This window comes from Pseudorasbora parva, chromosome 12 (assembly GCF_024679245.1).
Source record: "Pseudorasbora parva isolate DD20220531a chromosome 12, ASM2467924v1, whole genome shotgun sequence".
Taxonomy (NCBI): domain Eukaryota; kingdom Metazoa; phylum Chordata; class Actinopteri; order Cypriniformes; family Gobionidae; genus Pseudorasbora; species Pseudorasbora parva.
Window position 1 is genome coordinate 21,301,009 of NC_090183.1, and position 27,937 is coordinate 21,328,945.

Genomic DNA, 27,937 nt, shown 5'->3' on the forward strand with positions numbered 1-27,937 from the left:
CAAGCAACTATCTACATAGAAGTTGTTCTCAACAGTGCTTATGACCTCAGTTCAAAAACAGTTTTTGTTATCTTTGGCTATTTGCCTTAGAGCACAACTGGGGGATGAGACTGCTCCAAATAGATGTACCAGCATCCGATGTTCCACAGCAGGCATACTGACGACATCAGCTAGCCACCAGAGGAATCGCAGGAAGTCAAATCTGATCTTGATACACTGACCTGGTAGAACATGGCCTTGATATCTGTCATTACCGCTACAGGCTCTTGGTGAAATCTGGTTAGGAAATTGAAAAGTGCTGGTCAAATCAGGACCCTGAAGAAGTTCTGAGTTGAGGGATTTACCTTGAAAGGTAGCACCACAGTCAAAGAGTACTCTTATGGTCTGCTTTTGCAGATGGTATACACCATGATGTGGGATGTACCACAATTTACCATCTGATCTTTTTAGCTCTTGTTGCAGCACCACTTCAGCAAAGCCCTTATTTATGACTTCTGTTAGAATTTCAGTATAGTCTGCTCTGAATTGTTCACTCCCTTTGAATTTTCTTTCTTAACCTTTAAGTCTCTGTTCTGCCACTTGAAAATTATTAGGCAGCGCTTTGTCATATTTCCTGAAGGGTAGATCAAGAGTGTAATATCCATCTTTCAACTTGATTGACTCTTCTGCAATCTTGATGAATCTTTTGTCTTCAACAGACATTTCAGCCTGGTCTTCTCTTGACCGCTCATTAAAATCATGTTTGTATTGTTGCATCAATATTTCTTTCAAGTTTGAGACCGAAATTCTGTTAACAACAACAGTGTCACAGCTACCCTTGTTTGCTGTGCCTTTGCATTGTAGAGGACCATTAATAACCCATCCTAGCAGGGTGTTTAACTGCATATGGTCCATCCCCTTGGCTATTAAAGACTTTCCAAGGTTCAATGGCTTTGGGAGAATTGCTCCCTATCAACAACTCTACCTTGGATGGAATCCTAGGAAACTGTACCTGACTCAGGTAAGGCCATTTAGACAGCTCTTCCCTTGTGGGAATGTTACAGGTGTCAACGGGCATGCTCTGTTGTGTGTAGACTTCTGGTAATGGAATAAAGTTATTTTCTTCCAGTGAAGAGACTTCCAACCCACTGACGACATACAAGGGGACAGACTTATCGTGGCTCATTGTTCGAAGAAGAATATTGGTCTGTATTCCAATAATGTTGAGTTTCCACTTAAGATCCTCTGTGCAGAAGCTTGCTGACCTGCCAGGATCAAGAAAGTCATATGTGTGGAGTATTTAATTTACTTTAGAACTTTTAGCCTGTACTGGTACAATTGAAAATAAACACTGTGCAAATGAGAGTTTCTTACTCTATTATGCTTACCATCTTGAAGTGACACCCGTGTGCTACTCACAGGTGTTTTCTTCACTTGTTTAGATGATGTCAATGGTGTGATGTGTAACACACTTGGATGCTGTTTGTTGCTAAAGGTGCAGGTAAGCTGTTTTGTGCAGTGTTTACTCACATGTCCCTCTTTGGCTAGGCACCCGAAACTGATTCCATTCTGCCTTATGAAGTTTAACTTTTAACATGCTTTCCAAACTGCAAGCATGACATCAACTCATGTCGATTGTTACAGAAGAGACAACATGATGATGGCTGTGAATCTTTAGAAATGGTCTGTGATGAGTTCACATGCACATTGGTCGCAAAACTGCCTTTGGATTTGGGCTTCACTAAGATTTTGGGCTTTACTTGGGCTTGAGTCTTGGATATCCCCAAATATTGGGTCGGAGACAATGTTAGCTTGTTTTTCAATTAAACTGACATGATCTACCATCTTTACCTCATCTGTTCTTGTAACTCAAATGCCTTCGTGCGTCACCACTCTCTGAGCTTGTATGAGATCTTTAGGGCTATACTCCTCATATTGGTCTAATTCTTCCATGAACTCCAAGTCTTCCATACCATTGCAGCAGCTTCTAAGAAACAGTGTGAATACCTGTAAAGCTTTTGGATCTTCTGATTTTATTGAAGGCCAGGAGAGTGCTTTCTCAATATAAGCACATGAAATCCTATATGCATTATCAAAGTGTTCTTTCAATAGCTGCTTTGCCTTTTGGTAACCTCTGCTCTGGTAACGTGTTCGGTAGCCGGTAGCCCCCTAGTGTACTGAATTTGAGAGTGCAGCATGTCTGCATTATCATCAGTTTTTTTCTTAATGATATGTTCAAAAGAATGAAGGAATGACCTGTACTGCATGATATCTCCATTAAAGATTGGCATTTCTCCTCATGGTAAGGTGGAAAGAAATTGTTGCTTCACAAGCATGTCAGTCAAGTTGTTTTGTCTTTGAAGAACTGTAGAAAGATCAGGCCCTTGTGTGACATTAGATGCCATTGAGTCTTGTTGTAGTGTTCTTGTTTGAGCTGTATGAGAGATTTGTGCAGATGATTTTGAATCAGCAATCATAGAGGTGGGTTGATGAATTGCTTTGCTATTCTGAGGATTGGAATGTCTTGGTGAGAGTTGTGCATGAACAGCAGACTCTTTTTGACGCACCTTGTGTGCTTGTTGCACTGGATGGAGTCTCATTCATCACCTAATCACAATACACATTTATTGCATCTTTTGTGACTGCATTTTCATTGATTTCAGAGTTTTCAGCATTCTTGAGATACTCAATTTTTGCTGTTCACTGTTCAATTTCAGCTTGAACTTCCCACATCTCCTTCATTTTTCTAAGTTCCCCTTCTTTTTTATCTATAGCATGTTTTTTTTTGCAATGCATTGGCTTTGGCACGTAAAGCTGCTCTCTGCCTCTGCACAGATGCGCGCTGAAGCTGATGTTGACACACTTGATCTGCTCAATCTAGAGCGGCCCGATCTGCTAGATCTTGCAGATCTACTGCTATGCACATACGCAACAACTTACGTTGTATCTTCATCAGTTAGCTATAGTCAGTCACTTTTAGAGCAAAATAAATTTGAGTACTAGTTTGAGAGTCAGGTTCTTGAATAGTAGACATCCACTTCTCAACAGTAGAAACAAACATATCAACTTGGTTTATTCTTGGTTCATACCAGGTTTTCAGGTCTTCAACTTTATCCTCTTCACTTAACACTTGTACATTATTCTCGAAGAGATTTGAATTAAACAAAACTCTCATTGAACTTCATCATGTTTCCCTTTACTTCTTCAAGATATTCAGCATCAGTCATCAAAGAGTTAACACTATTCATTCGTCTTGTAAGGTGTGCAATCTTGCCTGCTCTGGAGGCTTTCAAACGAACAGCAACCTCATTCAAGTCTCTTTGATCTGAGCTTGGTGATTGTTCTAGATCAGACTCATCCATTTTGTCTTAAACAAGCAAATCTCCCCTTTCCAAAGACACACTTTTCAAATTTCCTTTGATTTCACTTTAAAATCACATTAATTAAGACCTTTGAACTCTTCCATCAAATTAATCCTTTCATCCACAGTTTTCAGCAAACTTAAAAAAGTATTTCCAATAACATTCAAATTTAACTCAGCACATTTTTTTCCACAAGCACGTACCTCTTTGAAAAGTTTCCTTTGTTTGCTGCTTCTAATGCCTTGTGGTCTCAAACATTCCAAATCTTCATTCCTGTTCAATTTTAAGGATAATCCTGATAATCCTCTTCTTCACAAACCTATTCCATTTTCAAAGCAAGTTTTTTGAAATTTTGTTGTGACAAAACAAGCTTTAAATTTCTAGTTATGTCCCTTGTTTCTTGGCCACTGTGAGAGGCGATGATGCAGTGTTTCAGACACGTGCAAAGTAGCCTGAATAGAACCAAAGAGGCTTGTTGATGTTTCTTAATGATAACTGAAGTTTATTAATTCAAAAATAAAGATGCATTGTAGCATAAAACAAACAAACAACTCCAAGGCCGCTTTCAGGCTTTCTCCATGTGCACGCATGGTCAAAAAACTGTGTGCTCTTGCACCAGCACCCACTTCTTGTCTGGGTTGGCATATCCTTTTAAATATTTATCTCACCTCACACTCAAAGAAATAAACAATCAATAATACGACAACAAAATTATATTTAAATGAACGAATTGATAAAAAATTAAATAAACTAGTAACTATGGCTCCTACATGCACCCTCAAAATTGCTACTGTCATGCTACGTGTCTGGTGAAACTCGCAAAGTCCTTTGATCTGTAACAATCCTTCCGCAGAGTCAAACGAGCAATACACATCTTTCCGCAAAGTCAAACGAGCAATACAGATCTTTCCGCGAAGTCAAACAAGCAATACAGATCCTTCCGCGAAATCAAACAAGCAATACAGATCCTTCTACAAAGTCAAATGAGCTCTTGAACGTATTCATTAAAATTAGGCAGATTAAATGCAACAATTAACTACATATGTTCATGATTTATATATTTATATTAAATATGTAATATGTATAGAAGTGTTATAGGATCCACCTTCTCATCATAATGCAGATACCATCATAAACAAAACATTGAAAATACATCTAATTTCACAAATGTTGTTCTGATATAGGCTATTATCAAATGTTTCTAACAGCCCATTTCAACAGAACAAACAAAAATCTATTTGCCTTAGTAAAATATTGTGTTGGCCTTAAAATATTGACTGGATTTGCGTTTTTTAGTCCAGTCAACATTTGCAATTCTAAATAATAACTGGATTTAAAAATATCAATTCATTTAAAGGTCCCATGGCATGAAATTGTTATTTTATGAGGTTTTTCAACATTAATATGAGTTCCCCTAGCCTGAATGTTGTCTCCAAGTGGATAGAAATGTTGATCGGTGTAAACCGAGTTCTAGCTGTCTTTCTCTGCCTTTGAGAGAATGAGAGCTCAGACGAGTTGATCTTGAATTCTCCTGTTATGACGTCATAACAGGAAAGGTTTCCTCCCCTTCCTCTGCTTTGCCCGCCCAGAGAATCAGTTGCGATGTCAGCAGCACAGGCTTTACCATATGGATACTACAGCACCCCCGCAAACAGTGAGTAACAGTGTTCATTAATGCCTGATCTGGGTTCAGTTTAGGTTTAGGTTTATTTAAGGTTTGACAAGGCAGGATATTGCAGTACAAAACCCTGAAATGTGTCAAACATAACATATACTCAAAACAACCATTATATACCTAGTTTAAAAACAGCTAAACTTCAAGCACAAATACAGTGAGTTCTGATGTGTAGCTAATCATTCAAGTTCACACAGACTTTCTTTTTAAATCGTTTAATACTGTCAGTCCTGCCACTGGCTGTCTTGATGCATCAGTAAATCAAGCCAGTGACTAAAACGATCAACTTCACGCAATTTCTGTTAGTAGCATAAAACAAACCTGTTATTTAAATTATTAAACTACAGAGAGCAATCAAAGAACACTCTTTATAATGTTCGGATCTGTCAATCACACATTTATCTGCAGTGCACATTTGCCCAAACTGTCGTTTGAATGATGCTGCTCATTATGCTCAACAGAAGCTCTTACTGTATTTATGTCATGTGCTTGCTGTTAGCTGTGGTGAAAGCATTTTGCGAGAGAAATAACGTTGCAAAGTTCACTCGTATTTATTCAGAGCTTTCAGATACAAACAAAATAATCTTGCGCTCTCAAAAACTTGGTACAATAACACTTCCTCAGCAATCTTTCCCCAGCTCTCTCCGTCTCTCTCTCTTGACTGGCAGTGAGTGCTGCTGCTGCTCGTGCCTGACTAAACCACGCCCCCTCCGCACGTAATCTCATTTCAAATGCAAAGATGTCAGCCAATCACAACAGTGGGTGTTTCCACTGAAGAGACACAGCAGACACGCCCCTTGAAACAGAGCATTCCAGCCAGAGAGTTAATATCAGTATAGAAAAAATGCCCTTTATTTCTAAATTGACATTTTTTTGATGTAAAAACCATACTAACAATATAAGTACACCTCAGGAAACATTATAAAATAATAAAACAATCCATGCCATGGGACTTTTAATGTTTTTCAAATATATTTCTGCAGATTTAAAATATAATGTCTTCTTAACTAAGCACAAGTAAGACAATTAGTTCATCAGTGTATGTATGATTATTATTCTGGCAACTTTACAGATCAGAAATCATATTTCTGACCGTATTTCTTTCACACCTTCAGTGCTTGGCCCCTAATTATTAGAACACTAAAGATTACAATAAGTGCTTGGCCTATTGGTACATATGCACCTACATTCATTGGCCGTTAATTTACCAGCGTTTGCCCTTCCAGTTCATTAGACATTTCTTAAAATTTCTAAAATTTTGTTCCAGACAAGAAAGTATAGCAGGGCTATGTATATATAACGGCCATGCACTTCTATACTATATAAGCACTATATAAATAGTTTTTTTTTTCCCCTCCTTCTCTATTTGGAGTGTTTTTAGTGGTTCAACTGCACGAGGTGGCACATATACAGACACGCATCTGTTTTTTTTCCTGTTTGTGCTCTTTGCGCTGTGGTGGATCAGGTCAGTGGGGTCCCTGCTGTGTCCCCATGACTCACTGATCTTTCCCTGACCGCAGGAGATCATTACCTCCCTCCATACAGGAAGTTTATTTCCATGTTTGAGTATTTGCATATGTGGTGTTGGAGAAGACCAGACATTTTACCCTATTGACATTTATCTTGAAAGGTATATGGTGTCATTTCTTCACCACTTGTTACATTAACTATTTGAAAATTCAAATGGCAGTTCTTCATCATTATGAAATATTACCATCTGCATGCGTTTTTAAAGCCTTATCACTCAACTTGTGCACACTTACACCCGACGTATGCTCACAGTGAGCTGGATGTCGGTGCGTCAGTGAGTAGGCTATTAAATTAGACAGTTCTCTTTCATGTGTTATTGCGATTAAACTGTCAAATGTTCCCAAGGTTATGTCAGAAACACAAAAAGTTCACATTAAAACAGTTGGTTATGTATATGCACGTATGCAAGAAGTACAGAAATCCTGTGTGTATATTAGATATGTGTATTAAAGTGAGAGAAGTGTAATATACAGTACCTACTGCTATATCTACTGGTAATACGAATCAAAGAACAGACGAAAAACTAAAAAATACTCGCTGCTCTTGACTGAATGAACTTTAGTAGCTTTTTTAAGAAAACATTTCTTACTTGAATGCTGCAGACTGTGTACAGCTCTCTGACACAGTTTAACTCTGAGTTCTTGTCATATTATTTTCTAAAATATAACAAAACTCTAACTGTGATAATGTGAGAATTGTTGAAGTTGTCTGAATATATTTTAGTTTGACTACATTATTTATCATCACTTATAAATCATTAAAGTATATGCCAGAATTGTTTTAGTATAGTCTCAATAAACAATGATTAATCTTGAACAAATTATGAACAAATCATTAGTAATTTATTTGTAATTTATAGTATGTAATTTATTGATGTATCTTTAAATCGTAAGCTGGTCTGTGTTCAAAAGCACAAACATGCAGGGTGCTAAACAGTAGGAAAAGTAAAAAAAAATCCCCAATGGGATAAACATTTATATATGAATTGCTGTCAAGAGATTGCAGTGGATTATGATAAATCATTTCACTCATCAGCACAGACTTGGGTTATGTGTGGAATTTAGTTACCGGTTATTTTGTGAACCGGTTTCATCTTCCACTGAAGCTCACATCAGGTGCACAGTGTTTAAAGACTCCATGTGTGTCCTTGTGTGTCCATGTGTGTCCATGTGACAGCGGTCTAATCCTCACCAGTCATCACTTACACTACAGTGTTCAACACCTGTTATAAATGACGTGTAAATGCATGCATAAATAATTTTCAAAGCTTTCTGCATCCCCTGATCTGAAGTGTAAACTATTTATCACTTATAAACGTTACATATAATTTGTAGAGCTTTCTTTATATTTCGTACGTGTATACAAGACAGTTTGCTTATAGTACATAACACTTGCTATGGTCAAGTCTGGACCTTATGTAGCCCCGCCCCTTTCACCGCTGCTCTCATTGGCCCTCATTTATCAATCTTGCATAGAAACGGGTGTATATGTTGGCGTAAGATTATGCTTACACTCCTCTCACCGCCTGATTTATGAAACTGTGCGCACCTCTGCAATTCAGGTGTACGCAATACTTGCCCTTGATAAATCCCGCGGCTGAAAACGATCGTCATTAGAATAACACGCCCCTATATATTCAAGTCTCTGCCTCCCGCACGCCCTCATTTTACGCCATGGACAAACAGAAGACGGCAAAGAAACTAAACTTCTCTGACGTGGAGATCGGGTGCGCTCAATCATCTCTTTAGTCCACTAGTCAGGGCACTGACTAGGACATAAGTCAACGGGCTGACTCCCTGATCAGTGCTCTGACTACTGAACTATTGAGATGATTGAGATGCGCCCATCGAGACCATCACCAGGGAAGTGGAAAAAAAAACGAAATTGTTTTATTTGGGAGTTTAAAGGGTGGGATTAAAGGCGCTCACAAAAACAAAATATGGACCCAAATTACGAGTAGCTACTGTTAGTGTGGGGGTTGAGAAGCGCACTCCAGCAGTTTAAATAGCTGTTTGGATGATAAATTACCATCACTGCATTATTTTACAGCACGTTTTGAAACAATTAGCATTTAATTTCGTGTCACGGCACATGTATTGGGGTGTACAATAGTGATGATGATGTGATGTGGAGTAAGATTCATTCACATTAATAATTACATGACAATTTGTAAGATTCTTCTTCTTATTATTATGATTATTATTCTTAATGACGCTTGTTATTTAGAAGAAAATGCCGTTTTTATTGATTTTATTATTATTTAAAAGAAGAAGGCCATTTTTATTATTTTGTCAGTCTGAATTATTTTAGTCCCAGTCCGTGCGCAGCTGCTGGGCCAGGCGCGGGCCTGAAACGTCAGATAAAGCGCACAGGCTCGCGACTGGAGGAATACATATGCCTACAGATCAAACACTTTGGTAAAGTCACACAAATTAAACATTGACGTTCATGTTACACAAAAATAAACACTAAATGTTGTTGTTGTGGTTTTTAACAGTGGGTCATATAGCATATCTTGTCAGTGCGTTTTGTGGTGTTAGGAATTGTTTTTCTGCGCATTTTCGCACTAACTCAAACGTGCGTACACCACCTCCTGAGCTGGCGTAGGATTTGAGCGTGCCGTACGCCAACGTCCATATTGATAAATCTCAAAGTCACCGTGGGTTTGGGTGTACGCAAGGTGTACGCTGGAAATTTGGTGTACGCACTTTTGATAAATGAGGGCCATTGTCTTTTGACTACCATTTTGTATTTCCACAGCGATCAGTTTTAATATCTTCCCAGTTTACTGACATTAAGACATCTACTTTTAAACATTAAAATGCTAATGATAACTTTCATTAACTCTGAAATAAGTTAATCCACTTTACCAGGTAATTATTCTTCAACAGTGATGCCACTGAAATATACAGAGATATCGCAAAAACAGTAAGTTCACAGACAAAATTCTAAATATGGCTGTGTGCACGTTTCTCTGGCGCATAAGGTATATAGGCAAACTAGCGGCAGCACAGTCAGGGTGAGAAATTTAATTATTTATTTTTCTTTTGGGCATTCATTTGGAATTATTGCACTTATATCAACCCCATTATATCAACCACATTCTAAATCTAAATTAATTTGCCTTCATTCTACCTGGTAGTGCTACTATTATATAATACAGAATTTGCATTTGCAGCTGTACTATTGATTGCATGCTGATTTTCTTTTCTCTCCATTTTGACTTTTACCTTTTTCATTTCAGTAGGTTTTAGAGTAATTTCAATTACTTTACAGTTTTCTTTCCCCCCTTATTTGTTCCTACAGATGAAAACTGTAAGTGTGGCGCTAGTTTTATGTCTCAATGTTGGTGTGGACCCTCCTGATGTAGTCAAGACTTCACCCTGTGCCAGACTAGAGTGCTGGATAGGTGAGTTTCCCCATGCATCTACCAATCCAATGGTTTCCCCCTCAGTTGTAACTCTCTTCCACCATTACCCCTTGTCTGTGTGTAATAAAGAAGGACATTACTTTGTACATATGTCTGAAAAATTGAATAAGCTGAATGTAAGGCAGTGAATAAATGTTTACATCACAGTGGGCTTTGATTTCTATGTAAGCCAGTTTTATTTAAAAAAACATTGGTTTTTAGTCCTTTTCCTCTATGATTTCAGCTATAAACCAATTTAATAAACACTTTTCTTGGAGAAAACTTATTCAACAGCACTATTTTGTATTTGAGTAGTAATGACGTGTGAGAAGTGCAGACATACATTTCATAATCCATACAGAATTGACTTTTTTGTGTTTGTGGTTTAGCTTCCAGCTTAAGCGCTTTCACATTTTCTGTATTTCACTTGTGTTTCAGCCAGGTTTTTATTCTGGGGTACTTCTAGAAGATTCCTTAGATAAAATGTATATGATCTTGCATTTTAGTGCATTAGTGTATATGATAGTATATTGTAGTGTCTGAATTTATAGTAATACTGTAATGTGTATTTTCTCTTTTTATTTTCTAGACCCTCTGTCCATGAGTCCACAGAAAGCTCTGGAGACAATAGGGGCCAACTTGCAGAAACAGTATGAGAATTGGCAGCCCAGGGTAAGAGCTGTCCACCCTGCTGTTACATCATATACACCACACTCACTAGAGCTGAAATTAGTCCTGTTAAAAAATAAATAAATAATATTAATAAGCAAAATCAACCCATAGTCTGGTATGCACATTTGTATCACAGTGGATCTAATGTTGCTACTTGTACATCATATTCAGAGAAGAATATATAGCAGTAAATATTTAGGACATATGGTTGTACCCCTGCTGTTTGAGGGTGACTAAAGAACTAACATGTTAATCTGTTGATGGCATCATCATTTGCACATTTTGGTGGGACATGGTAAGTAATGGTGAGTGGAAAAACTGCCACATTGGCATAATGAACCACACCCACACTACAATACAAACTGATCTGTTACAATTACATGCTGATACACAGTCCAGCAACTCTGATGTTACAGCAAAATAGGGATAAAAAAGTGACAGTTTATCCAAAAATGAAAATTCTGTCAGCATTTACACAACCTGTCGTTCCCTAACCTATATGACTTTATATTTTCTGAAGAAAAACAAAGAATATATTCTGAAACCAAACAGGTTTGGTTTCCATTGACTTCCAATTTATGGACAATAAAACACTAAAGGAACACAATAAAAGACATTTCTAATAATTTCTTATTTTGTGTAAAGTTATGCAAGTTTTTTTTTTAAAATCTATAATTCATAATAATAATATTTTACCCAATAACACAATTTAAAGTCATGCATTGAGAAATCAAATTTTCCCTGACCATTGTAGAATTTAGCTTAAAGTTGGACATATTTGTAATTAATTCTTAATATTTGTATCAGCAGTACTCATTAACCAATATGGTGGGTCTGTGTATGTTGTGTTCTTTCATTTTTACAATGTAAATGCATCTGTGCTGTCCAGTGGGACACAGATTTGCTTATTAAAACCAGTGGTGTGCCAAAGAAGTGGCCTGATGGTTAATTTGGGTGCAGATGCGAGGTTGCCTCTCCTTGTATTTTTCTGTGTCCGGGTTGAGAATGCTGTCCTCCCGCTTTGCCCCTGGACTGTTTTTTTTTTTTTTTTTTTTTTTTTTAGCGTGCTTTCCACAGTTCTGTTCTGATTAGTTTTATCGGACATTTTGTTTGGATTACTCAATTTCTCACTACTGATCTCTGGACTGTTGTCACTAGCAATCTTTGCTGTTTGCAAATTCGCCATTGGGCTGCTGTAAGCTCTCTATACCCTGTTATGTCTCCACTACATTCAGCTGATCTGATGGGAAGTTACCACTCTCTCAGGTGCTTGCTCAGGTTTGTTTACAGCTTGCTATCTGGGTACGCTGTCTCAAATTGTTTTCTATTTTTGGTGACGTTAAATTACGGGGTCTAGCTAGCATGGTTTTTGCTTGTTAATGATCTTGTTTGTTCAGTACCAACATGCCTCGGGCAAAGGTTTTAATTTTTTGCCTAATTTTTTCGTCTCATGTAACTGATATAAGATATTTATTATCTAAACTAAGGGCCTTAAACTGCCACCTGCGTCATGCTTCTTTGACTTATGAATGCCTGGCTAGGGGTTCTCCCACAATACACACACACCACTCAAAACACAGGTCTGTAAGAGAACCTTTCGCTCTAAACCTGATGCACTTCCATGCATCTGGACTAACTACAGATTGTTGTCCATGCCCTGATAATTGCCTGCCGGTTACACAATGCATTTGGGGTGTGAAGAGACACTTAGCTCACAAGATTAGGCACGAGATTGGGTTCTTTAAAAAAAACAAAATAATTTTTTAAAATCATAAATACACTTGTTTGCCCACCTTGAGTCGACAGTTTGAACATTATTGTTTAGTTTAATTTATTTTCAAGATCTGAGGTGAATTAACTATCCATTGTTGCTTTCAGTATAAGGTGATGTCTATAAAAGGTCACAAAAATGATAGGCTTTTCAAACTCACTTTAAATTCTTTTTACAATAAATAAAGCACATAATCTACAATGTTCATAATTTGTAGGCCTATGATTAGGGGTGTCCATGGTTAACCGATTGACCGATTAACCGTTAAAAATTGTGTAACCGAATGAACACTAGTGCATTATGCACAATGCACAAAGCACAATGACGTGCTTTGAATTTAGTTGTAATATATTTTTGCACCCCTAGAGACCGCCAGATCGCTCCCAGACATTTGTAATATCCACAAGAAGAAGTCATGACCAGCTTTCTAAGCGGGCAATGAAGCGGGCAAAGAAAGCGTGGGAACACTTTAAAAATGAGAGTGACGGGGCAAAATGCAAGTATTGCAATGCAGTGCTTACCGCATTTTTCAGGCTATAAGTTGCTCCGGAGTATGAGTCGCATCAGTCAAAAAATGCGTCATGAAGAGGAAAATAACATAAGTCGTACTGGACTATAAGTCGCATTAGGGCAGAAGCAGAGCGCGAGCCGCGCGCGCTGTGCATAACGGATCAGAAGAAAGAAAGTTTGAAGTGAGAGACTTGTGAATGACTAGAGAAAAGCCGACGTTACTTTAACTGTAATGAAGAAAACAAAAAAGCTAATCGCGGACTGATAGCAAGATGGTCAGAGCTGAAGGGACGAGTCCACAGATGCTTGAACTCTCTGCCGGGAGAGGCTCAGCCGCGCGAGTCAAACGCTGTCTGTGTGAATCATTCTCGGCTGCATATTTTACGACATGCCCTAATCATGCAAGCGCCCTCGCGGCCACTTGCATTGCTCGTGAACTGGAGCGCGTCTCATCCTAATTTAATGAAACTCAGCGCCTCGCAGACATGAAATATATCTTAAGAAAGCTTGAAATGTCTTTTAACAATTTAAAACGAAAAGAAATGGGCTACTCTCTGATTATGTAATCCATGATGTGCATTTCTCTCTATAGGAGCGTTCACTACGGAGATGGCGGTCGTCAAATTAATACGCTAAAAATAACCCTGACGCACACTATGGTTAACCGAGTATTAACCGCTAAGGGCCTCGGATAACGGTTAATAAAAAACTTGAAAACGTGCAGCCCTACCTATGATGTTCCAGCCACAATGCTGCAGAAATAAATAAAAAAAACTGTTTATAAAATAAAATCGTTATGAATCACTGTTGTGGCTGGTTAGTACAACAAAACTTATGATTAACATGGAAAGGATACTTTTTCTAATGTGGCTAGGATACAGTAAAGGCTTATTTAGTTTCAATATTTGCATATCTTTTTTGTATTGTTGTTAAGTCTGTTGTTAAGTTCTTTTAGTGGATGTTTGTCCACATTTTGTTTAGATATTATAGACTCATGCCATACCCTATAGGTTTTTGTGAAACACTGCCACTGGGTTCATGGCAGGGCACCAGCAATAATAACACTAGATTTACTTTTAACTTAACAACAACAACAATTTAACTTATTAACTTTATCTTTATTAACTTTATATGTTGACTTCATGTTTTCGTTAGAGCAGCTAGCAAACCTGAGTAAACTAAAATTAAAGTCCTCGAAATCAAAATTTACCCTTTTTACTTTGTTAGCGCACATTATAGGTCTTAGGGTGAACAATTAATCTGTGCAAGTTAATACACAGATTTTTTTGTTTGTTTCAGTAATCTTTAATCGAAATCTGATAAGTAACTTACAGTTTGGAAACGAAGTTCCTTCTCAGATGACGGCAGTTTGACGGCTTAGGTTTGAAAATGCTTAACCACTCCCCTCCAACCGCTAGTCTGCTATGAGCTCGAGATGGAGAGTGCTGAGTAGGGCTGGGTATTGTTCAAAATCTTTCGATACCGGTTCCTAACGATACTTTTTTTCTATACCATATTCAACCGACTAGCAGCACAAGCTAACATACATAACATGGTAGTCAATGTTATGGGGATGTATTCTGTTTAAGTAGTGAAATTACTAGGGCTGTCCTTGACTAAGGATTTCGACAATCGAATCAGAATTGTCGAATCTCTATGGTCGAATGATAGTCGAATCATCTATGTGTGTGTGTGAATGGGTTGGGAAGGGCACGACACTGTCAGCAGAAGGGTAAAACTATTTTTATTTTCCTTTACACATTGCACACAGCAACAACTTTTAATAAAGCGACCAAAACTGCCTGCCAACTTACAGACGAACTGACAATGGCTTTCTTATTTAGGTTTAAATAGCCTAAAAGTTAATGTGGTGGATAAACATTAATAAACTGTTTTCTCATAACATGTTAAAGCCGCGATCGAAATGCAGAACATCATACAAATATATAAAAGAACATTTTGATAAATAAACCTAAAGAAATACTTGCCTAGAGAGGAAAAGAACACTTTGAGTACGTTTACATGCACGTTCCGAAGCCGATTGTGCCTAAAGCGGGTGAAGGACGCGAAGCTCAGCCCCGTGCGCCTCAGGATCTCACTCACACCGACACCTGACTCGCACATACACGCGAGCTCAATTTTGAATTCACTGACAGATGAGCTGCACAAAAGCGCTCTGTGGTGCGGCAGGATTTTAAACAACTTCCCGAGTGGCCGCGGACAGGCGCCGAATGCTGCCGCCAGTGTGTGTACACTCATTGAACGTGTTCTAATGGCGCGGTGCGAAGCTCAGCGTCCTTAAAGGGGTCGCACACCGGTGCTCAGCTAAGCTCAGCGCCGCGACGCGTCTTTAAAATATTGAGCACCCCCATATTGCCAAAATGGTATGATCCTCGTTTCATAACACCCCTGAAGATTCGACCGTGACATCGGTGGCCGAATCAGGCTCCGCATATCGATGCATCGAATCTTCGACTATTCGGGGTCACCCCTAGAAATTACACTTATCTGTCAAGTATTTCCCTGAGCACGATTGTCCCCTCTCCCTTCTCCCTCACTGGCCTGCACTCACACATCACTTGCCACACGCTTGCAACATTCATTCATTTTGATTTAAAGAACAGAAGAAAAGCGGTTTCACTAATAGATTGCCTATAAGATTTATCATTTATGCCGCGCAGCGATTTTTACTTGACTGCACTGCACGTATTAGAAGATTATTACAGAGGCAGCTGACTTTATTGGAGGAATTTACAGCTTTACTCACAAACTAAAATTCATGTTAATCAATAAGGTGATAACCAGGATCGTTATAAACCTATACTTGATTTAATCGAAAAGTTTATCCAAGTAGTAATAATTTGGTGTTTTCTGCCATAATGATGACAGTAGAGCACAGCTGTTCCGTGCTCTGCCGCGGTTAGCACTCAGATTGCATTCAAACCGCGCTGGAGCCCAACTGAACCATGCTCTGGCCCAAGCTGGCCCAATCTCTTCCAAGCTGGCCAGGGCCGGCCAAACAAACTGTGCCAGGGCACGGAACGGAGCACTCACTCTTGTCAAACGAACCGGGCTTTGGGATTCAAACACGCTTGGGCACAGTTCAGAGTGCCTAGTGTGAGTACTCCGTCGCCTTTGGTTGCAATACTCTTGTCTCACTTATAGACTAGGCATTCACTTTTATAAACTGTAGCCACGCTTTAGACCTCTTTGGCATTGTAAAACGACACAGTAGAACACTTGATAAAAACAACTAGACTTGTGTTGTGTGACTGCGAGTATCTTCAGAAATCCTCCCCGTCACATGGTGGTGGACAGCCAATTATCGGTGCTTTAGGTCCTTACATGCAAGTATGCCGCTTGGCTTTTGGAACTGAAATTTGGCACCGGAAGATAAATAATTGTTCAATACTCATAGTATCTGAGTTTTTTGTTCGATACCATAAAAGTACCATTTCGACACGTAGCATATACAGAGTGAAAAGCAACAGTCCTAACACTGAGCCTTGCAGTACTCCATACTGAACTTGTGATCGGTGTGACATCTCTTCATTTCCTGCTTCAAATTATTAATTGTCAGATAAGTATGGTTTAACCATGCAAATGCAATTCCACTAATGCCAACATAATTTTCGAGTCTATTTAAAGGAATGTTGTGGTCGATAGTATCGAATGCAGCGCTAAGATCGAATAACACTAATAATAATAATAATAATTCATTACATTTATATAGCGCTTTTCTAGACATCCAAAGCGCTTTACATAGAGAAGGGGGGAATCTCCTCAGCCACCACCAATGTGCAGCATCCACCTGGATGATGCGACGGCAGCCATATTGTGCCAGAACGCTCACCACACACCAGCTGATTGGAGAGGAGACAGAGTGATTAGGCCATTATATGGGGATTATTAGGAGGCCATGATGGACAGAGGCCAATGGGCAAATTTGGCCAGGATCTAGGGGTTACACCCCTACTCTTTATTGAAGGACACCCTGGGATTTTTAACGACCACAGAGAGACGGGACCTCAGTTTAACGTCTCATCCAAAATATGGAAGTCCCCATCACTATACTGGGGTGTTAGGACCCACACAGACCACAGGGTGAGCACCCCCTGCTGGCCTCACTTAAACCTTTACTAGCAGCTACCATCCAGGTACTCACCAGGCTCAGCCCTGCTTAGCTTCAGTGGGAAACTAGTCTTGGGCTACAGGGTGATATGGCTGCTGGCTAATAGAGAGATACAACCACGATCAGATGATAATAGTAAATCATTTGTAACTCTTGTTGGGAGCAGTCTCAGTACTATGATATGGTCTAAATCCTGACTGGAAATTCTCACAGATACCAATACATTTTAAAAAGGAACATAATTGTAAAGAGACAGCCTTTTCTAGTATTTCTGACAGAAAGAGTAGATTTGAGATTGGCCTGTAATTGACTAATTCTGTAGGATCAAGTAGCGTTTTTTAGAAGTAGTTTAATTATAGCCAACTTAAGTTTTAAGTACATATCCTAATGTCAAGGATGAATTAATGATATTAAGAAGAGGATCTATGACCTCTGGAAGCATCTCGTTTAATAGTTTACTCGGTATAGGATAAAGGATACATGTTGATTTTGATGATTTAACAAGTTTAGCCAATTCTTCTCCTCCTATAGCAGTGAATGAGTGTAATTTTCCCTCAGTGACACTACAATGCTCTGTCTGATGTGATACTGTAGTAGACGGCTGCATGGTTATAATTTAAATAATAATAATAATAATAATAATAATAATTAATTATTTTTATTATTATTAGCCTACATGAATATTTCTGTCATTCAGGTTGTCAAATCCATTCTACATGAATATTTCTGTCATTCAGGTTGTCAAATCCATTCTAGGCCAAAGCATTCATTAGTCTGGTTGTTTGATGAGAGAAAGTTTATTTTTAATAAACACTTTGAATCTGTCCAATTACAGCAGTGGAGGACTAGTATTCTGTTGCACAGAACTGTTGAAGAAATAAACAAGCTGCACGGATTGGTCTTTAGTTGACCATAACTGGGAGATGCAAGCACTGAATGCGCGCTCTTCTCCACGTGAGAGAGCAACAAGACCACGCCCCCTATTTTGCATGTACTTGTGGGCGAAGGGTTAGTCAACAAACGGTTCTAGTGATGTCATTCAAGCAAGGAAGTGCAGGGGTGTAGTCCAAACCTGGCCGATCGCTTTAGGCTTTGAAAGGGAACTTCTGTTAAATAAAATATCTCGCTTGGCATTGAACTTTGAGCTTTATAATTTTACAGGTATTATTTATGCTCCAACAGCCACATTTCACACTAAATAAAGTTTGAAAGATGGGATCACGAAGACCAGGACCTTTAATCCCCGTGCCATTGAAATTATTCCATTTACAATGTGTTTTTGCAGCGGTGAGTAATGTTGCTAGTCACAGACATGTTTATTGATTTATTGAATGCAATGCCCAATAACAGTGTTGAGTGTTTAAGTCAAAATTCACCACTCAGGATTGTGTCCAGTGCTGTGTTCTGCGTGCTCGCAAATCCTTTCTAGCAAGTATAGATATTATTTAAATGAGATACATTGTGTAGTCAGCTTCATTGATTATAATGGAACTTTGTGATATCACAATGTCTGACAGCTTTTTATTGATTATAAAGGGAGCACACTGCACATTGTCTAGTAGATATATAATAATTAATATAACCAAAATTTAAATAATTTTTGGTTTTCCATGGCCAAGTGGCCATGTATACGCTTCAACATAGGCCTATACACATATAAATGCAGGGTTCACTCTAAAAATTGCAATGACTGACACAGTGATAGCTATATAGCAAAGGGTGTGGAAACAGGATTTTGCTGCATTAGGTAAGGCAGTTGTTATTTATTTTTTGTATTGGCTGACATTCTAAATCATTTGTATACAGTATGCTTGCTTTTCTGTTAAAATTAACTGTGGTTTGTGAACGTAGATGCTTTAACACATAATTATCTGGTTCATGGAGGGAAGTTTAGGTTGTTTCCAGCGACTTGTAACAATCTCATAGAAATATATAACACTCATCTATAATACTCATTCAAAACCTTTGTCTTGGGCACAAACCATCTTCAGAGCACAAATTATGATATTTTTGATGATATTGGAGAGCTTTCTGATCACCTATAGACTGCAATGTTATTATCAGTTTCAAGGCCTAGAAATTACTATTTTAACTATGTCTTTACTATCTGTCAGGGCCTTCAAAGTGGTCCATGTGGGGTCAGAAAGCTCTTGGATTTCATCAAAAATATCTTAATTTGTAAGATGAACAAATTTGAAGAAGAATAAAAGGCTTACGTGTTTGAATGGTATGAGGGTGAGTAATTAATGACATAATAAAACATTTTGGGTGAGCTAACCCTTTAAGCTAGTTACAGAATTCTGTAACAAATTCAAACACTTCTTACTGGATCTAGCAGCAAAGTTTATGATGTAGTGTGACTGAGATCAATCAGTGAGTAAACACACCTGCTCTGAGTTTGCTGGGTAGTGCTGATAAAGAATTTGTGTGGCATGGTTTTGACAAGTAACACCCAATCCCAGTTTCCATACACCAACAGAAATTACTATTTAATCAAAGAGAGTTGGGCAGTAGTGGCCCCACTGTGACCTTTAACAGTGCATATTATAGGAATGAAAATTTTGGCACACCCAATGTTGCAGCAGGAACAGAAACAGAGCACTGCATAGTGTGTTGCACATCAAAGAAACTCTCACACAGCTCGTCTAGCTCTTTTTCAAACACTATCATTCTTAAAGTATCAATACCAATAAAATGAGGAATAGTACCATATTTTAGAGTAGGGTATTATATGTTTCTAGTACCATGCAACACTAAAATTCAATGAATGAAAAAAAACAAAAAACTTTGTATTACCACGTTGCATTGCAACATAAGATTCACTGATACTAGAGATGAGATGGGTAAGAGCTGCATATTTAGGCACAGTTATAGTACTACGGGTGTACAGCAGCCACCACAGAGCAACTTTGTGTAAAATGAAAAAAAATAATTAAATTTCCCTGTCCAGGTGGCTCTGGCCTAAACTATAAATCCTCACATGAGAGCTAATCCACACTGACTTCAGAAGCAAAGTGTTGTTTTATATCACTTATTTTACAAATATTTTGATCAGTCCAGTACAGCCTCTGAGCAAAGGTTTTAGCAGCGAGCTGCAGCAGGGGCTCAGGTTTGCAGCTGTTCAGGACATCTGCTTACATTTATTCCATTTACTCCAACAGGATGCTGTGTTTGACCCTCTCCCACCGTTGGTAAATGCTCTTAGCAAGGTGCAGAGCTTTAAGGTGTCAAAGAGGTGGCTGGATCCAGGGCTCTGTGAGCCAGAAAGCAGTTGTGTATATGAGGCAGGGTTTGCTGCAGGGGCTTCTAGACTCTGGCAGTCTTAGAGCTGCAAGAAAGAATTATCATATTCATGAGCTGGGAAGGTGTGATCACTGCTCTTCTTGTTCATTTTATTAACAGGTAGAAATATGTGCACTTAATGTATAATGAACATCTCATCATTTTATCTCATAATGTTATCATTATTGATAACATTTCAGTCAGTTCTAAGTGACTTTTGCTGCAAACTCGTTTAGGATTACACAATTTTCTACACTTTAAAACCTTAAAATGAATGTAATTTCTGCATTTGTTTAACCATTTATTTATCATGTGGTATTTTGTTTGCCGTGGAAGGCAGAATATGTTTTGTAGTGTAGTCTGCTGTGACTGACAGTATAACCGTGAAATGCACGATAGAGACATAAATTCAAAAAAGTAATTTTACTTGTGCGCTGTAATCCAAATCTTTGGAATCTGTACAATTTTGAGGAACAGACCAAATTCAAGCCTTAAGTCATGTTAAGTCACCCTTATAGAGTGAATTTTGCTTTTAGATTTAATTTTTTTTTTTTTTAATTTTTGATTTTAGAGAGTATAGATTTATACAATGACAACTGTTTCAAAGCAGCTTCACAGTGTTAACAGTAAAATAATGCAACATAATTTGATTTGGCTGTATAGCCGCTCTGGAGAAAACAGTGATGTCCTTCAGCTAATTTCAATTATCATGTAGTGTCAATGCAGGCAGATCAGTAATACGGTTTTAATTTTAGTGTCCCCAACTGAGCAAGACAAAAGCCAAAGGTGATGGTGGCAAGGAACCAAAACTCCCTCAGGGCCAGAACGGAGAATAAACCTTGGGCGAAACCCGGCTCAGTCGGGGTGCCAGTATGATGAAGAGCTTGCTCAAGTACTGGGGAGCTAAGCCATGTAGTGCTTTGTAAGATTTTAATATGTATGTGATGTTTAATAGGGAGCCAGTGCAATGTTATAGACAGAACTGGGTTAATATGGTCATACTTCCTGGTTCTACACTGTAAACAAATGCTGTAAAAAAATAAAAATAAAAAAAGGCCAAATTTTGACAGTAACATGCTGTTTTCCATTAAAACAGTAATATACTGTAGAAAACAATGTATTCTGGGTAATATCTGTCATTTTTGAGAAAATAGCCAACAGGAATATACTGTGAATTAACAGCGCTCAAAGTCGACATGCCCTTATTCACTATTCCCTCTCTACACTAGTTTACTGATAAAGACCACTTGACAGAGTGAGCGAAAAGAAGTGAGTAAATTCAGACACTGATGAACACCTGCTATCATCACTGAAGGAAAGAGAAAAAATAAATAAAATATTTCATCAACTGAAGATAAAAGACATTTAATCTCTGAAGATCTCAGCAGATGAGGAATAAACAACTCCACAAATAGCATTACCAGCTTCACACATTACTAACCGAACTGACTTTATTTCTATCAGACGACTACAGAAGCTCTTATTGAGAATTAACAGATGTTGCTTAACTGTTTCTTCTGATGTTACCATAATGGTGATCAGTGTTTGCTTTAGTTGGGCTCTTGAACCTTGACGCAGTAACATTAGTTTTTCTCTTGCTTCTGTAGTGGTGTGTTTGTAATCCCTTTGTTATAGCAAGCAAAGCTTATTTAGCAACAGATTATGTTGACTAATTATTAATGGTCTAGTTTACTAATCACGATTCACTAATGATTTACTTGTTTTATCTATAGTGATATAGATGATGCTTCATTTTTATTATTGAATCTCAAAAATGGTGACACTCAAAAGCTTCATTCTGCAATGCGTGCTGGGTACCGGCATTGTTCAAAAATCGTCCGTGACTACCAGCTTGCATTGTGGCATGAATAAATTATGCTGCTGAATAGCCTGGTTATTTTCTTTAATTCTTACTATTTACTTTTATTTTAAAGGTAAAATAAAGGTGTTGTTTTTGTGTTGACTTTCAGTAGTGTTTTGCGATGTTCAGAGTCGACCTGTTCATCTTGTTTGTTGATTGTCACCATTTTTGAGATTCATATGCTGATTCTTCATGTCTTTGTGAGTCTAAATGATACCAGAGTACAAACTATTTTTTGCAAATCATGAGTTTAAAAATCCTTTGTAACTGATTCATAATCACTGCTTAATATTTTCAGATGTGTCCTGGTTTGGTAACATAAAATAAGGGTAAATTTGTATATGGGTTTGTTTAGGGAAGAGACACTGGATGAGATTTAACAAACTAAGCATCCCATTATGATTGTCATAAGCAAAACAACCAATAACTTTTGATCTATTTTTTTTCTTGGCTTTTTTCCCCCTCCCGCTACAATGTGTTTAAAAAACACAAGGTTATAGCAGACAAAGAAAAACTAGTTACAAAGTCAAGGGTCAAGAGCCCAACTGAACCAAATACTGATCACCATAATGGTGACCAAATATTTTCAATTAATCATCAACATCTAAAGATCTGTTAATACTCAATAAGAGCTTCTGTAGTCGTCTGACAGAAAGAAAAAACGGGTAGCATTTTTTTCCCCCAATAACATCAGTTATACTGTCATGAAGATGAATTTCGTATAAGATTCATAACATATACTGTGTTTTGCATTTAAGCGTTTCCATGATGAAAGCATTGTTGATTATTAGTAGCTAAAGCTAACTTAGTTCTAAAAAAAAAGTTCCTGGATGCGGTTTACTATCTTTTACACATGCATTTTGTTATCTAAAGTTAAATTTTGCGAAGTTCAACACGACAGTCATCAACTTGAGCTAAACATATTGAGTATTTATCATCTCTACTAATGGCTAAGTGTATAACATTGTAACTTTATGCTAAGTAATGTTATGCTATATTAGGCAGCTACTAGGGATGCACGATATTGGATTTTTGCCGATATTTTTCAGCTCATTTTGGCCGATGCCGATACCGATGCCGATATATGTTTATTTTTTCCCTTTGTTTGGAAACAACACCATTTTGAGCAAAAACTATTTTTTTTCATTCTGGTTTCAGATTTCTGAGGTATCCTTACTAAAAGGACTCTTGTTGAAGATAAATAAATGTTAATAAAGTTATTTTTATGATAAGAGTATATTAAAAGCTCTGAAAATAACAATAATAAAGTCAGTAATTTTTCACCCCAGATGCAGCTGTAACCTAAATATTGTATTTTTGGATTTAACGTTTGTGCACATGAAGTGGGGGTGGCATGACATCCGTTGATGCTGTCTTTTAATTCTACAATTATTGTAGAGCTCCTTGGATTATTTTTCATCATCCATTTCGTAAAATTTTATTACAGATTAATACACTGTATATTAAAGTATTTAATTTACAAGTGTCATGCTTGTGATTTATGACATCATTACTGATTTGTTTATTCAGAACAAGAAGTAACTTCAATTTATTTGTGTATTCTACTTTTCATTGTATTACTGTAACAACAGCGCCCCCACTACATGTATAAATATATAGCGGTCTGGTGAGCGGGCACTAGGACCTGGAGGAGCTTCTGCTGCTGTGGAGGCTGCCGCACGCGCTAGAGAGTGGGGAGACGCGATTGGGCTTGTTTTGGACTAGTTTTGTTGTGAAAACGTGGCAAATCTGCTGCTGACGTTCACGTCCTTCTGTACGTGCATTCCGAAATTCAAGGCAGCATTTAAAAACAGTCAATATAAATCACTGTACATGCAATGTATTTTCTTGTTTTCACTTGAAGAATGACCGCAGTGCTGACATGGTCTTATTGCTGTAGCACTCCTTGCACACGTGAGTTATTGCAGGCGCATATCAACACGTTATCATATCGGCAAGGCATATCGGCATAATGTTTTCATATCGGCCGATGCCGATTTGTATATTTTAAGCGTTTATCGGCCGATACCGATGTCGTGCCGATAATATCGTGCATCCCTAGCAGCTACATGTGCTAGTGATACATGCTTCATGAAAACATAAACCGAAAAAATTTATAATCAAAATGAAAGATTACCTGTCCAACAGAAATACAGCCAGCAATGAGTCATTTTTCAGCCCCTTGAGGTCCCTTAGTTCTCGACATCGTTGGAAAGCCATACTGATATTTACTCACGTTTAATTTCTTTGTTTATCCAAAGACTTTTTGTGCATTGCCTGTACATGTAGGCCTACTGTCTTTCTTTTTTTGCATTGTTTGCCTTCACTGACTGCAAAACCCGGCACCGTGCGTTATGAATGCTTTTGCTCTTCCTATGGGTGCGCACGTGTGGGCAGAACCTGTAGCGAAAGCAGTGGTTGCCATGGTAGCGAGAGAGAGTGACAGTCGCCTAAGCCAATCATTTGTTTTGTCCCGAACGAAAATAATGAGCAGCGTTTATTGCAGATTAAAAAGTCTGGAGTCACTTGATTTTTATACTCTCTTTTTCAAAATACTTACATTTTTATTATGTATTGCCATATAAAGAAAGTTTAAACAAATTTGGACAAAAGTGTTTAGATCATTCCTATCTACCCTACCTTTAATTAGTTTTGTGGGTTACCATTGTGCTGAAGAGTAGAGCCTGTGCTTCAGTCCAAGATGGGTAGAGAAACACTGATGATATGCTGCCTAATGCTTTATTTTATGGCAGTGACTGTGTTTGCTGATGCAGTTATGAGCCGTTTGTTGAGTAATATCACATACATGTGTATTATTGCTCACAATGAACTACAAAGATTGAAGTTAAAGTAATGTTTCTAAATTATTTCACAACTACACCTTACACGTGTGACATGACTCAAATTAAACAAGTTTACAGAACAAACACAATATAAATGCTAGTTTTAAAATGAGAACTGTTTGAAGTGATCAGTTTTCCAAATGAAAAGTTACCTTTCATGGTATTATTATGGTAACATACTGTAAAAAATGAGAGCTGTATATAAACAGAGGGCTGTAAATTAACAGTACATTGCTGGCAACCACAGCTGCCAGTAGATTACCGTTATTTTACAGCACATTTTTTTACAGTGAACTCAAGCTGCTTTTGGGACCAGCTGTAGTTTGTTCATTAAGCACGCAGGGCAACCACCCAGGAGAGCATTACAATAATCTAGCCTTGACGTCATAAACTAACTGTTAAGCATTTTGTATTGAAAGCATGTGCTGTAATTTAGATATATTTTGAAGATGGTAGAATGTAGTTTTACAGATGCTAGAAACATGGCTTTCAAATGAAAGATTGCTATCAAAGAAATTAAGAAAATAAGTAAATGGATTTTAAATGGATTTTTGAAAGGTAGTATGGACTGCGAAAACAGTTATTGGAAAATGATAACACAGTTGTGATTAGTGCTGCACGATTTGGGAAAAATATATAATTGCAATTATTCTGGGTAAAATTGCGATTGCGATTTAAAATGTGATTGTTTTTTTTTTTTTTACAAATGAAAAGTATGTGTATATAACATTTTGTGTTTATATATTATTATGACTAATAATAATAATTATGATTATTATTACTGCTAAAAATATTTTTACAAATACAAATATTACCATTACAATAAAATTTTAATAATTACAAATAAAGAATAGAAAAAATATAACAACAAAATACTAATACTAATTATTATTATTATTAATTATTATAATTATTTTTGAAATATTTTACAGAAAACTTATTTTACAAAAAAAAAAAAAACTGCTGGGTTTACCTATTAATATGCAGACAGCCTATGACTAAATACAAATAGAAAGGTCTAAGCCTAAGGAGTTATTGTAAAAATCTAAGGAGTTATTGTAATAAAATATTATTATAAAAATTGTGTTGTTTATCTGTGATATCAATTTCTATGAAATATGAACTTCTTGTACATCCACTGTGGTGAAAAAAAAACCCCTCTACATTGAAGAAAAACATGGATTGTCCTATAAATGTATAATTTTTTACATTTTTTTAAGTTTAAAAATGTATTATGTATTATTTTCTTATTATTTATTACCCAAAAGTTTTGAATTTATACTGAGCGGAAAAGCTACATTTACAGTAATGCCGTTAGTTATCAGGAAATCCCTGATGTTAAGCTAACACGTTGTAAACAGAAGATAGAAACGCTTTGATTAAACATGGCGACAATAAACACGACTGCAGCAAAATATGGTGTATTTGAGTTCTTCAAGCTGTTAAGGGTATTTTCGTAATAATAAAGTATATTATAATGCAGTGCTGATTGACACAGACTTCATCACAATATAGAAAACTATAAAATAATGCATCATCTGCCTCGTTCTGTGATGAGAAGCCACATCAGCTCACAAACACTCGACTGACTATATGAAGTGAGGTAAAACATGTTATTAAACGTATTTTGTTGAACAGGTTTATGAACGCTTCACTAGTATGTGGAGATATTTGACTTCTTTGACTTCTTGAAAATATTGTTGCTTTTTCAAACGCACGTTATAAGCGACTCATTTGCAGTCTTTCAGACAGAGCAGCGTTTACTCCTGATCACAGAGGCGTTCTTCGCTAACACACTGGGCATTTATTTATTTATTTATTTAAAATCGCAGCATTTGAGCTTCCATAATGCACACAAGCCAAATCATGATTGCGGTTCTATTTCGATTAATCGTGCAGCCCAAGTTGTGATGCATGTTGTACTGATATATTTCTATGTTTACACCAGTATGTGTATATATAGACTAGCTTTAACAATGTAAGGACCATAAGTATAGTGTAAAATGTGCAGTAAGCTGTATGCTCTCCACTCATTCAACTAATGTGCTACTCTTCAATATTTGATGTTGCTCCCTCATACATTTCCCTGTTTTGCACTCTTCCTTTCTGTTAGTTGCTCCTTCAGAAGCAAAACGCTCTCAAAGCTGTCTTCATGAATGATGGCTTTATCTGTGTTTGCAGTTTTCAGCAGAGTCTGTGACAGTTCAGTTTAAAGAAGTTCTCATTCCACACTGTATACACATGAGAGAAAAAATAAAATAAAAAAAATGCTGCTATTTTTATTTTTTTAATTTGTTACCTCTTATGGGTTTGCGGTCAACTTGTTTAGTGCCACACATACAATATGTATGCCAATGGGTTTGACAGATTTTTTAATATTTTTAAATTAGATTACCTTTGTCAATCAATCAATCAATCAATCAATCAATCAATCAATCAATCAATCAATCAATCAATCAACTTTATTTATATAGCTCTTTTACAATCACGATTGTGTCAAAGCAGCTTCACAGTGTCAAACAGGATAATATTGCGACAAAATTAGATTTGGCTGTACAGTCGTAATGGAGAAAACAGTGATGTTATCAGCTTATTTTAATTTATCATATAGCGACAATGTTGGCAGATCAGTATTATAGTTTACAGAATTAAATAAGACCTAATTCATACATTTTATTTGTATAATAAGTTGAATAACTTTAATCATATTTTTAGTGTCCCCAACTGAGCAAGCCAAGCCAAAGGCGACAACTTTGTCCTTCCCTGTTCATATAAGAGCTGGACAGTATTAATATTAATATATTCACAACACTTTCACAACGTTTTACTAGTAGTATGAAATTAGGCAACTTAACTTAATTAGGCAACACAGTAATGTTAACAATAACAAAATTAGATAACTATAGATAAC

General features: G+C 37.2%; 1 protein-coding gene across 7 annotated transcripts in view; it reads left to right on the forward strand.

Annotated features, from left to right (window-relative positions):
• The window catches only part of rptor (regulatory associated protein of MTOR, complex 1), a 292,822-nt gene that overhangs the window by 56,349 nt on the left and 208,536 nt on the right, over positions 1-27,937 (forward strand). For 6 of the 7 annotated variants that reach the window (XM_067459440.1, XM_067459442.1, XM_067459443.1 and 3 more), the window contains exons 3-4: positions 9,853-9,955; positions 10,545-10,627. In XM_067459440.1, the coding sequence (XP_067315541.1) occupies positions 9,853-9,955; positions 10,545-10,627 (186 nt within the window). Of the gene's footprint in view, positions 1-9,852; positions 9,956-10,544; positions 10,628-11,796; positions 11,906-27,937 lie in introns of those variants that run through there. The other variant, XM_067459446.1, reaches the window with a different exon arrangement.